Source organism: Ylistrum balloti, unplaced genomic scaffold (assembly GCF_031769215.1).
Source record: "Ylistrum balloti isolate Yb309-2 unplaced genomic scaffold, AGI_CSIRO_Ybal_v1 Utg370418, whole genome shotgun sequence".
In the NCBI taxonomy this organism is placed as follows: Eukaryota; Metazoa; Mollusca; class Bivalvia; order Pectinida; family Pectinidae; genus Ylistrum; species Ylistrum balloti.
Window position 1 is genome coordinate 423,719 of NW_026782283.1, and position 14,156 is coordinate 437,874.

Sequence of the window (14,156 nt, forward strand, 5' to 3'; positions counted from 1 at the left end):
GAAATGTGACATCATGTACCAAGGGGAACCTAGAAATCTCATCCAACCAGTGACTGTTGTACATAGAAATGTGACATCATGTACCAAGGGGAACCTAGAAATCTCATCCAACCAGTAACTATTGTACATAGAAATGTGACATCATGTACCAAGGGAAACCTAGAAATCTCATCCAACCAGTAACTATTGTACATAGAAATGTGACATCATGTACCAAGGGAAACCTAGAAATCTGATTTAACCAGTAACTATTGTACATAGAAATGTGACATCATGTACCAAGGGGAACCTCGAAATCTCATCCAACCAGTAACTGTTGTACATAGAAATGTGACATCATGTACCAAGGGAAACCTAGAAATCTCATCCAACCAGTAACTATTGTACATAGAAATGTGACATCATGTACCAAGGGGAACCTAGAAATCTCATCCAACCAGTAACTGTTGTACATAGAAATGTGACATCATGTACCAAGGGAAACCTAGAAATCTGATCTAACCAGTAACTGTTGTACATAGAAATGTGACATCATGTACCAAGGGGAACCTAGAAATCTCATCCAACCAGTGACTGTTGTACATAGAAATGTGACATCATGTACCAAGGGGAACCTAGAAATCTCATCCAACCAGTAACTGTTGTACATAGAAATGTGACATCATGTACCAAGGGAAACCTAGAAATCTGATCTAACCAGTAACTGTTGTACATAGAAATGTGACATCATGTACCAAGGGGAACCTAGAAATCTCATCCAACCAGTGACTGTTGTACATAGAAATGTGACATCATGTACCAAGGGAAACCTAGAAATCTGATCTAACCAGTAACTGTTGTACGTAACAAAGCGTGGAGCCTCGTCTGTCGATATACCCAGACTTATGTTAATAGTACGTTTAAGTACGAGTGTATTGACAGTCTAGTCCCTGTGGACAGATATATCAGCTCTGGAAACTTTCGCGTTTTCGGTTCATACTCTGATCCATTTGTTTTCTGGGCAGACAGAAATAACCTGATCAGGTGGAATTGTATGAATTAACCTACCTTTGTTGACGACTGCTAACCGCGATACTGTCGCCCAGGTTAGATTCTGTTTTACGTTTTGTATTTCTCCATATTTTCTACAATCGTTGTCGTTTGTTTCTCGTCACTGTCCTCAAAATTTATTTCTTTCTTCCTCTTCCATCATTTCGTCTGGCTCGTTGATACTATTTTCGCACTGTTAGCGGACTGCCAGCCATCTGCCAACTGAGCAGAAGCGTCTGATGACGTCATAATTTATCCCGATGACGTGACATCGACTCTGACAGATAATTAATATCAGCTTCGGACTAGCTAAAGACTGTCCATTTGCATGAACTCTGATATGACCATGAAACAGCACCTGTATCTCAAAATATATAAATGTATATTATTAGGGACAAAAGTGTGATAAAGCGTTAAACAGCAAACCTTACATGTACATTGTAGATTAGTCATGAATCGTTCTAAATAAATTAACAACGATCAACATAACGATTAATTTAGAAGCAAATATGACTTATACAATGTTCACAACACGCGTAATATGAAATCAGTTGACATAACTGGTGTCCAATTCTTTTGTTTATAAACAATAAAATATGTTAAACCAAACCTGTTTTGTTCATGGCTATGACTTTATACATCGCACATTTTCTCCTTCGTTCCGACCAAAATAAGTCATAAAATTACTGAGATGACCGAAATCCATGTTGTATGTTAGAACAATTCTGATGCGTCATGATTTCACCTTTTTATTTCATTTTATTTCCCGTTCAGTTATTTCATCACAGAACAAAGTATATGTACAAATCATTCAAGCGTGTCTACGTCTAATCCCAATATAATTTACATAATAGAACTGGAGAATGTGGGATAAAGCAAGGGGTGTGAGGAAATTTAGAAAAGCTCGAAGGCGGTCAGAAGTGTACAGTGTAACTAATACTTGTGTTGTCCGGTTTAGGAGAAACTGATTTACACTTTAAGACATAAATTGTATAGATGAACCACCACCACTACACCCCCCTTCTCTCTCTCTCTCTTCGTGTATTTTATTATTATTATTTAAACATGTCGTTATGTATTTTGTCAAACTTTATGGCGAAAGGGCTTAATATAAGTTGGAAAACTTGTGCCCAATCAAATTGAAATTGTTCAATTAAATATGTTAAAACCAAATAATAGGATATCATTTTCAAATCAAAAAGTGCATATTTATACAATAATACTATTAGCTCTAGAAACCTGGTAAAATTTGTTGCTTCATTTGATGAAATGCACCCTTCTCTAGATATAATGATTATGTGTGAGTTCTATAATTTCGATTTTCATATGATTTTAGGTTTAACGTTATGGTAAAAATATAAAACAACACACTGTATATAATTTAATTTTTTTGCATTTGGTTTGAAGGATAGGAAGATAATTTGGTAAGAATTTAATTATACCAGATGTCTTGTTTTAATCAATTCATTTATTTAATTGTCATAACGTCCGCTTTTACGGTCCTTCCGTCTTTCGTTTTAAGCAGATAGAGTAAGGACTTGCACAAGGACACGCAGATTTTTGCTGTATGATTCACTTTTGGGGCGCGGCTTCTCGAGAGTTATTCCCCTTCGCAAGCTAGCGTCACATTCGCACCTGTAACGGTAAACAAAGATGGCGGTGGTGTAGAAAGGCGGTCAGCACTGTAAAATTTCAGGAATTTCGGAGATATCCATAGAATATGATATCATAATATCACCCTCATAGAATTTCTGACTTTTCGGAAACAGAGTAAATCTATATACAAGTGAATATTTTGGGCAAAACTGCACAGGTGTGCAAAATTACCTGTGGACAGGTGAAAAAGGCGGAAGTGTTGGTGCGCATTTGAAATATGGCGGACTGCCTCGGTAATCTGTTACGAGCCAAAATTTTGGCTCTTACAGGAATAGTGTACGGACTGTGCAGTGTAGCATGCGTTCTGTCAGCTTTGCTACCTTTTTGGTTCGTCCTGAAAGTGAACTTGCCGTTTACAGACGATGGTACACAGACTATAACGAGGTCAATTAATTCGGGTCTCTTTTTCTTTGACGAAGGACGATTTCTCAACATGATGATGCTTGGTAAAGTTGACAACCAGGGCTTGGTTCCACGTAAGTGTCTTTTAATCAACAATAAAAAATGTTTTGTTTTAATACAGTGATCACCAGCTACAGTTATTGTCTTGTGGGTAGCTGGGTTAATACTGCAGGTAGAATTTTACCTGGTGTCCCAGTGCGCTGCACCTAATAAGCGAACTGTTAGTTAAGCCTTCGCTTATGGTGATGAAGACTTTAGGATCTGTCAGTCTTTAGAGGAAATATTAACAACTTAATGTGACTGAGTGGGATGAGCTGATGGGGATATCTTTCAGTACTTTTATAGTGGTAACAGTATAAATTTGACTTACACTGGTAGAGAGTCACATTATACTGCCCTGCTGTAGAGATCCGTTAAGCTCAATTTGCTGAAAGTAAGACTTGGTAAGCAAGAGGTCCTCGGTTGGAAAATTGATAATAACCTCTTACATGTAAATGTAACTACGAGAAAACTGTCCATGTGTAAAGATAGTAGTAGATTAGGATACCAAGTTATGTAAACATCAGGGATGTATATAACAATGTAATATATATCTTTGGTATACTTGTAGCTCAAAAGAGAAATGTTTGCCTATGAATTAGAGGGAAAAGTCTAACGAAAAACGATTTTATTATAATTCTTATTTATTTACTGTGATAATGACACAAATTTTTACCTTACAGCAATGCTTGAGATAGCCCAGCTGCTGTTCCTGCTTGGATCTTTGGGAATGATTGTGTGTTGTGCCTCAACATTTATCCTGGCCTGTAGGAAATATGCCTCCACTACTGGAGAGCTCTGTCTTGCTGTGGCTACCACACCTCTTAGTAAGTTGTGTAATATTGGTCGAAAATTAAGTTCAGGAAATCTAAACTCTAAATTCACATGATGAAGTTGTATTGATGTATGCCAAAACTATTTCTTTGGGAATTCTCCACTTGTCTCATTCACATTTTTGCTGTTTGCTTCGTAAAATTTTCAAGGGCCTAGTTAAACAAGATAACTTCTCCACCATTTCGGTTGTCGTACCATAAAAAAATAAAGACAAAACATATGGGAAGGGAAGTCACTCTGTCTAGTCTTTGATTTTAATTACAAAACAGGTGCCCGAGAGCTTTGGTCTTAAACAGGGACGTATATTACTGTATTATACATCCCTGGTCTCAAAACTGTGTGTTAATAGAAAAGTGCTGGAAACAGTAGTATACACTATCTTTGATACTGACCCCAAAAGTAATTATGATGTAAGGTTTGATTAAAGGCCATTGTTATTTTGAATAGACAATAAATGTTATTTTGCCATTTTACTCTTTTCATCATACAAATGTTACTTACAAAACTGCTGACATAGATTTTGATAAAAACCACAGAGTATACAGCAAACTTTTGGTACAAAACCAATTTATTCAACATTTATTACTTTTGCATCTGAAGGAAAAAAATGACAGATTTCAAAGCAGTAAACAGAATTTCTAAAGCATTGTTGTGATTGATCAATACTAAGAAAATTAATAGGTATCGCTGGGAAAGTTCACCACTGAAATGTCTAATCAAAGCTGATAAGGGTTTTGTTATTATATTTTTAAAAATTCTTATATCATATTCTAAACAACGTTAAAGTAATGATTTTATCCCATTTAATCTTTTTGAAATAATTAATAGCTTGCATATTAATTTGGTTTTTTTGTATTTACAGCTGTTTGTCTAGTGGCATCAATCATCCTGGTGTTTTTGTCCGTTCTTGCGGACACCCAGGCAGAATGGCATGGCCTACCTGTTCCTGATTATACACCAAACCGATATGCTGGATTTTACAAAGTACTGAACATTGTTCCAGAGATTTCCCTAAACTATGGCACCTATGTGGCATGTATTGGAGTTGTGTTTTCTATTGTTGGAACTGTCTTCATGTGGATTCAGGCATGCTGTACCTGCCAGGAATTTCATGACACCCGATATCACATGCTAAGGGAAGTGCCCGACTTAGGCTCCAGCCCGATCCCGGGAAAACATCAAGCTTTCGCCAATATCGGGTATACAAGAACAACTCCCGGAGAAATCAATATCTAATTCTTTTTCTGATCCATTTTCTCAAAAAATGTTTATTACCGCAGAAAAAAGTAGGATTTATGTTCTATCAGGTGATTGGGCCAGTACAGAAACTTTTTTTGAGAAACTGGATCTGGATATCCTTCCATATTTTCTTGAATAAATATGTAGGTTCTATATCGAGTAAGAACATAAACATTCATATTCAGAGCATTGACGCAATTATTGTTTGAAATGGAAAACTGACATTTTATTGTGGGCTGTTTTATATCTGTATATATATACATGATGTATATATTTTGAATTTGAATTGAATTTCTGATACTACTATTTTATTCAAGAAAATAATATATGCTGAAATAGCTCTTTTCTTTGAGACAAATATTTCAAATTTCTTAAAAATCCTAAAAAGTTGAAATTAAAAACCTTTAACTTAAAAGCTCTAGAGAAAAAATATAACTTAGCTTAATTTGAATAAATCTTAATTATTCTCATACGGAATATAAAAGATATTGAAACACTAAACATGTGGAAAGTAATTGCTGCTGTGCTAGATAAGGGAGATAATTCACATTACGCAATACTATTATCGTATGTACACAAATACATGTTTGTAATCATTATAGGTCTTCTGCTGATGTATTTCTAGATATTTTTAAAGCGGCGCCAGACTGGAGTTCAAAGTAAAAGAATAATCCTAGGTTTTCTGTCCTGAAGTTTTTGAAGAAAAATATAACTTGATTCTAAACTTATATTTGGGTACAAGTATACAAATTCTTACCAAGCCAAGTGTTACTTTATATGGATGATTATGTATGCAAGTGAATTATGAAAACAGTATATGCATACAAGAATTTTTTTTACGTTATACACCTTCAGTATATATGAGGTTAGTTTAATCAACATTAACCTGAAAAATAAAACCAAAAAAAAAAGGAAAAAAAGAAAAGAAAATCCCTTTTTTAAAAAATATTTTTTGAATTAAAAAAATTTAATTTTGAAAAGAGAAACTTTACCGATGAATTTAAAAAGTGGATACATGTATCATTAATTTAATTTGAAAGCAAAATCAGTTTATTTCGTTTTACTTGCCTATGTAGGATAGAGAACAGGTATTTTATAAAAATAGAAAGTTTATATACCTGAATCACAGGATTTTTTTTAATCTTGTCTGCATTATGTAGTTAAGAGAATGATATTAATGCCACCAGCACACCTGTTCTGTTCTAAATCAATTATGAACTAAATGTTTCCCAATACCAATACATTCTTTTCATGTTTATATCTATTATAGTGAAATATTAATGTCATGAAACATCAAATTGGTGAACGTATTTTCAAAATTATTGTCTACATTAAATTTGAGTTTTGAAAAACAAAATATTACTCATGTAACAACAGTTGAGATATATTTCATAAAAAGTGTTCACTGTCACTTAAGACTAGCGATTGATATAGATAGCAGTCAGTACTGATTACCTTCAGGTTACATACACTAAAGTTTTTCTTAAAATTAAATTAACCTCCATTTCCCTAAACTCACTTTTTCTAAATGTGCCATGAACTTGAATGAGAAACAGAAACATACTATCTTACTATAGAATTTCTAATCTTAAAACAAATATTGTAATATTTTTCTTTTTATAATTATAAAAAAGTGTTAAGTTACCTTAACTAATTGAAAGTCAAATGTTCTGTCCATAATTCTTCTTTAAGTGTATTCAATTCATATTGTATTATATATGTATATTCGTTTATACTCATTTATACGCACATATTTGTACTATAAAACATAACTTAGCTTTAACCGTTTTATGATATTATTAATTCTTAATCCATGTATATAGATAAATAATGATCGGATACATTTAAAAAAACGTTTTGAGGAGGAAGTTTTCATGTCCACATACTAACAGTTTTTAATGTACATTCTTTGTAATAAGACATAAAAGATTAAGAGCAGTTGATTGTCTCAGGATTTCCTGTTTTCAATTCCCAGACAAAATTTTCATACTGTATAACAGGAAATATCAAGAAACTCACAAAATGTGTAACAAGAGATCGTAAACCAGTGTCACAGGGATCATTGAAAATTATTTTAAATTTGAATATTGACAAAACTTAAAAGAAAGTATGCAGGTAGATAAAACTCATAAATATGGCTTTTAAGTAAAAAAAAAACAATGACTGAAAATAAACATGGATATTTGTCTGACCTTTAACCTGATGGATATAGGTACATAATGTCTGATTAGTTTTATCTCTCAAATATCTTCAACACTCTTATCCCTAATCTCTGATCTTCAACCACAAAATGACAATATTTTTTAAGATTAATTTTCTAGAAAACATTCATATCGTAAAGTGAAGAATATTTCATTAAAAACTGTTTATTAAGACAAAGATGCTTTGACCTCAATTTTCATATATATATATATGTATTGATATCATATACTTTGTATGTGTTATGGTAAATGATAAACAAGAGAGTGTCTCTGTCTAACTTCACTACATGGTAAAGTGTTCATACGATACTCTTACTTCTGAAGTGTATTGTATTAATGTATTGGCTAGTGAAGTTTCTGTCTGTAGGACAATACCCTTGCCACATTTGTATATTAGAATTTAGGTCTTTAAAACTACATAGCAAAATGTATCAACAAACATGTAATTGTAACATATATCATCACATCATCCTTGATACTCCAGTGGTTAAACTCATTATCTTGCACCCCTGGAATATGTCACAGCAATTGAAGTTTCCATGTGCGACACCTTGTGGACAAGACTAGTTTGATCCTGTGATGTACATTAAACAAATCTGCAGGTCGCATAACGGTATATTGTAATGGCTCGTAGTTTGGTGTCCTTATTGGAAACCTTCAAAAGGAGTGTATCAGTTTGTGATTGGTCAAGGTTTTTTCCTGGAACTTGCTCGAAACCAATCAAATTACTTGTGCCATCAATCTTGTCACAACATGTTTCAGGGGTGCAGAGAGCAATAATGAGCATAACCCCTGGAGTACTGAGAATGATCATCACACAGGACACTGATTTTGATTATCAAGCAGGATAACAATGACGAAACTATGCAAACTTGATAGTCCTCTTTAAATCTCTAGCAGCGTATTTTGTTACAAGCTTGTACATGTAGTATGACATATAGGCCTGTAGAAACAGTAGGTGTGGGTCAATGTTGGGTGAAGCTGTAGGGCTTTGGAATGGGCAGCTGGTTTTGGCAAAAATTTGACTGATGTGCACTTGAATTTGCTACCTGCATTATGAAACTTTCAGTTTTGTTTGCAGGAAATGTCTTTTATATTTTTCCATTGTTTTTTTTTGTTTTTTTTTTTTCATTTTTTTATCAACAGCTAACATCCCAAAATATAATTATACATTAACAAAACATCTCTCATTCTCTCTCTTTCTCTCCAGCATTTACTGTGTATGTTAATTATCAAGCATGTCTCCCCTTCATTCCTGTTGATTATGCATGTATGGTATGAAATATGAATAGTTTCTTTATGTATATACATCTAAATGGTGCAAAAACAGTTTTGTCAAAATTATGTCCATTTTAATGTATATACATGTGTTAATATCACTGGTCATTATCTTGATAATTACTTAGATATTGAGAAGCCACAGGTACTGGCCTCAAAGATATTGAGAAGCCAAAGGTACTGGCCTCAAAGATATTGAGAAGCCACAGGTACTGGCTTCAACTCTCAATATTCTTATGTGCTAATACAATTAAGATATCTAAGTCTGAGCTATATTCAGACAAGTAATTCATTATCTGGTTACAGAGCTTGCAGTTATATTGGTGCATATCAAAAGTTTTCATGGTCATATGAATGATGATTATGTATTTTAAAATATCAATCAGATCAATTTTTTTCAAAAGTCAAAATCCTTCTGTGTTTTAAAATTTAATAATTGAAAAAGGTGAAAAATAAAGAAGGAGAATGGGAAAACAATTTGTAATATATATGTACATACAGTACTAGGTTTTTATATGTCACTTGTAAATAAATTCACTTTGTTTTAAATATCATTGCTATAATCATTTGGTCTAGTTAACATGCATTAACATTATATATTCCACTTGTGTATAAGGAATTTGAAGGAGATTTGTTGTGAAAGAAGAGGAGAAAAGACTAGACGATTTCTTGTAGATATGTTCATGCTCAAGATAATACATGGATATACTTTTGGAAAATAAATATATACATGCCATATTAAAAATAAAATACTTAAAAATCCTTCAATAAAGAGGTATTAGATGGTTTAACAGTTTTCTTGTCATTACTGTGATTCTGGTGTATTACTAATGGAATGACGGACAGATATACCTCTTTACACGATATAGATATGTCTCAGTTATACAGATAAGATGGCAACTGTCCATTCACTTTAAAACAAGACCAAGTATCATTTATCAATAAATATCCTGACATGGTGAAAGAAGTTGTTTATTTTGTAAACAAGATGTATATATACTGAATACATAGTGTACCAGACTTAGACCTGCATAATGTCGGAATCTTTGTACCATATTTTATGGAAACATTCATCATCAAACATCCATCTTCACACACCGGTCATTGATGACTCTAGTTACTTTGCATTCACAATCCTATAACTAGCATCACATGCTTTGCTCATTGCTGAAGAGTACTTAGATTTCATGTCTGCTTCTGTCATTGGCTAACATCACGCTTTCTCCTGTTATCTTATCTGTCATTGGCTCCTGCTTTCTGATGTCATCTGGCTCATGCTTTTACATGTTATCTTGCCTGTCATAGGCTAATATGCATGTTATTTCATTTTTACATACTAACATTGTATATCATAACATAAAATTATGTACAAAAACATTCCTATTTTAAAAAGTATATTCTGAAATGCGTTTACTATTTAAAAATTCATTTAGTTGAAATGCCATGGCTTTGCTATGTTAAAGGTCAAGATTCCTAAGATGGCCTAGTAAGTTATGATCAACTTTCAAAGCTAAGAAGTATAATGAAGCGACCGTATTAATTGTAATAATCAAATTGTATGAGCTACCCTTCTTGCCCATGGAATTCCAAAAACAATGAAATTATTTTTTTGAAAAGATGTTACATGGGATAAAACACACTTCTGAAACTGATCAAATTTCTTTGCAGGTAGCAACAGAAATTTGTTCCAAATAAATGAACCTACACCTTACACCGTGGACGATGATGGGTAGTCTCCCCCTAGCTAGTGTGGACGATTGTAGGTGGGGTAGCGTGGCGGGAGGCTGCAAGACACCTGAACTATTTGTTTCATATGTTGTACATTGTTTTGTGAAGTGATATAATGTACACATATATAAAGATGATTTCTCTTGTATTTTTAGGAAACTTGTTAAATATATGTACATATTTGCTATTGCAATACATACTTTTGTAACTATAATTGAACAATTTTAAAAAAACAAGCTGCAAAAAACTTTTATTTTTTTAACATGCTGTATAATTATCACTGCATATGGTTTCAGAAAACAACATTAAGCAGACTTATGAAAATGTACACAAATATTAGCTCAATGTACGTTTGTCTGTAGATATGGGAGTGTAATCAAATGGTAGATAATGAGATTCTCGTTAAACAATATTTTGATACTTAAGCTACATTCATAAATGCCGAGATAATTAGCAGCAGTATTTTGTTTTTTATTTGAACTTTGAACTTTCAATTTTTTTATTGGCAAATTATACCATTGATCAATGTATAGTGTTTTGGTCTAAACCGAAATAAAATAATAGCAACAACGTTTAAATATGCATGCTTCCTTCAGAAAAAAATGCATCTTGTTACCAGCAAAAGCTTTCGGGTTTCCATTGACGTTTCAGACCAGGTTAACAGGTGCAATTAATATTGTAACACTCAGAACAAAGAGAATATTCATAGCTTTGTTTTACCTCTTTCCACCTATCTTTTGTTAAAGTGAGGTGTTCAAAAGTAAAAAAAAAAAAAAAAAAAAATGACATGGATGAAATTTGAAAAGATAGACATGAAAGTTTCCAAAATCCAGGAATTCAAATGATTATTATTCTCTTAGAATGTACACACAGCAATGAATTGATTTATTCCAAAATAAAACATCTTTGCCAACTGCAATAATTAATGTATAAATGGACGATAGCTTTGTTTAATATTGCTTATATACATCAGAATTGTATTCATCACCGAGATGGTGCTAGGGATGGAACAAATGCTTGGATTCTAGCTTTTGTTTTTTTTTATTAATTGTTAATCAAACTAATTAGCATGCAGTTAGACATAGATTGAACATTATCACTAATTAAACCAGAATCAATAACATATTTTAGAGTAGTGCTAAACAGCGACATGGGCTGTTTGTAAATGTACTACATGTAACTCTATTGAGCAGATTTCTTAAAGTTATTTCAATTTTATCAGAAATGTTGTTCACGTTTAATAAAAAAAAAAAAGTTGTTTATACATTTACCCCCCACAAAAGGCATTCACTGAAAACAAAGTAAAGCTTTGATGATAAAAGGGCAGTTATTGAAACAGTTTTGATAATATGATTTTCTGAATTTTGATTCAAGAAACAAAAGAATGGTGTTTAAGTGCTAAATGCTGCTATGACAGTTTATAATTAATACTGCATTTAATTAGTAACTCATACAATTTTGATTATCGTTACATCATTGACTAGCATGTATTATTTATGTAAAAAAGGACAGTACGAAATAAATGCTAATCGCAAGATACAATAAATATTTTATCATGCACAAGCTTATTCTTAAGAATGACAATTTTATACAGATAATCACATATTCCTACACGCTTTACTTATATTTGGATTCTTATCTGTAAATAATATCAAAATGGACATGTAGATATATTTTTGATACAAGTGAATGAAGTATTATAGTTAATCAAGATAATTGAATGCTACGAGAAACATTTTTTGATGTATTTTATCAATGATGGAATCTTTAAATGTGAGGTACTGTGGTGGCGCATTATTTTTTTTCTTTTCTAGTTTTAGCCTGCCTTTTTATTTACTTTTCTAAATTCATTAAGATTTTTTACCCCATGTATATCATCATCATTCTATATCATCATCATCATCATTCTATATCATCATCATCACCATCCTCATAATTCATTACATTCATCATCATCACCATCATCATCATTCATCATTCATCTGTATGAAGTACAAAGAGAGATTCAGGCATCTCTAGCCTTGTCAGTAATGTTTAAAAGAAGAAAGACAGATTTTCGACACCTGTTTTGTTTCCCTATTTAGACATTTTTTTAATTGATGAAAACTTGAAATCTGTTTGCATTTATTGTTCACACGATGTTCATTTCATATGAAAAGTTTACAGAAAGAATACAAGAAAGCACAGTGACCATCAGTGTTTGCAAGAACCATTAAACTTACAAGATAGAACTTAAAACCATTAAAGAGACTGAAAATACCAACTTTTCATGACATGGATGGATTGAAACTTAAGATCAATGCATGCGGAGAAGAAAAATCAAGTTTTGCACGGGATATAGAAATGCAGACTGTAACATTCTGTTACTGTAGAACCTATCAAGATGAACTGAGACTCAGATATTTAGCATAATACATCTTCCTTTTGTACGAGAAAGACAGTTATACTGTCCTTTGTAAGAAAATCAAATTGATAAAAAATTGACGAATTCAGTCAAGATGTCACAAATGAAGCATATTTCATCCATAAAGAAATACTTATTGCTTAGGATCACTGAAATATTTTTTTTTCAAACAGAAACATAATTTTGTATTAATATAATTTTGTTTGATAAATTGATTAATCAAATAAATGATCAAAAAGAAAAAAATAAGTGTGTGATGTTGCTCCTGTTATATGATTTGCTTATAGTACTTGTCATAACATTTTCATTGACTGATTTTCCCATGTTTGGAATGCAGACAGTCGATTGTAAATATTTACAGGTATTTGACCGTTATGATGTCATCAATCATTGTGTGATGATATTGGCCTTGTCATCCTCGGCTTCATCTTGGTAAATCGAAGCAAGTAATGTCACCTTCTCAAGTGGGAACAACATACACAATGAAAACGGAAATATATTTATGAAAGATCTCAGCCCAAGACAAACATACAGAACAGGTATACTTAAAAGAATTGTCTATTTTTGACTGGAGAGAAGGATGTTAGGAGATAAGTTAAACAGGTGCACGTCAGCCATAATTGAACCTTACATTGATAGCATTCTTATCAAATGATAGCAAGTCAGACGGGAAAAATCCAAAAAACTAAACTGTAGATTATTAAATTTTTGGATTAAGACGAAGTTTTATCACAAGAGATGATGAATAGATTAATTAATTGTTAGGTTCTACATCTATCACTAGATTCTATTTCTAGCTAATATTCACAACTCTATGGGGCTAATGTGTCTAACCATCTAAATTTTGACTTGTCAAACAATCACTTTGGACAACTGCCTACTATGTTTCAAACATTTAGTCTCTTGGCATCACTGCTGATGTCCTAGAGGGACATCTCAAAGTAATGCGAACTCTTTATCATAAACCACAAACGAACCAGTATTTGATAGTTAGAGAGCATGATGTGATTTTACACTTCTTTAAATATATGATCTATTGTAACATGTTAAAAAACCAAAGGTCAATCATTAATCACATGTCCATTTTGTTTAATCATTTCTTGAGACAAATATTCAGAATACCAGCATATGTCATTATATGTATTTTAGATGGTAAAAACTTGCATGATAGTGACTGCATAAATAACAAAACATGCTTTATCTCCTACTTAATTATGTTTTAATTAGAATGTGTAATTTGTACAGTAGTAAACATCAATACAGAAGAAAAAAAAAATTCTTCCACGATAAACAATGTGATACAGGTAGACTGTCATTTTTGTTATTATACCGCTAGGGAGTTGATC

At 32.4% G+C, this 14,156-nt stretch overlaps 1 protein-coding gene across 1 annotated transcript; it reads left to right on the forward strand.

Moving 5' to 3' along the window:
* Nucleotides 1-2,902: 2,902 nt before the first annotated feature.
* On the forward strand, nt 2,903-5,196 carry LOC132554623 (uncharacterized). The gene is made up of 3 exons (XM_060218944.1): nt 2,903-3,161; nt 3,810-3,953; nt 4,823-5,196. The coding sequence occupies exons 1-3, from the start codon at nt 2,903-2,905 to the stop codon at nt 5,194-5,196; spliced, it is 777 nt and encodes a 258-aa protein (XP_060074927.1).
* Nucleotides 5,197-14,156: the final 8,960 nt, after the last annotated feature.

What these genes read in the sequence shown, in the direction of transcription:
- LOC132554623 (XM_060218944.1), top strand. Translation starts at nt 2,903, where the DNA reads ATGGCGGACTGCCTCGGTAATCTGTTACGAGCCAAAATTTTGGCTCTT. An exon ending in CAACCAGGGCTTGGTTCCAC is followed by an intron (nt 3,162 to 3,809) that starts GTAAGTGTCTTT and finishes TTTACCTTACAG; the next exon opens with CAATGCTTGAGATAGCCCAG. An exon ending in TGTGGCTACCACACCTCTTA is followed by an intron (nt 3,954 to 4,822) that starts GTAAGTTGTGTA and finishes TTGTATTTACAG; the next exon opens with CTGTTTGTCTAGTGGCATCA.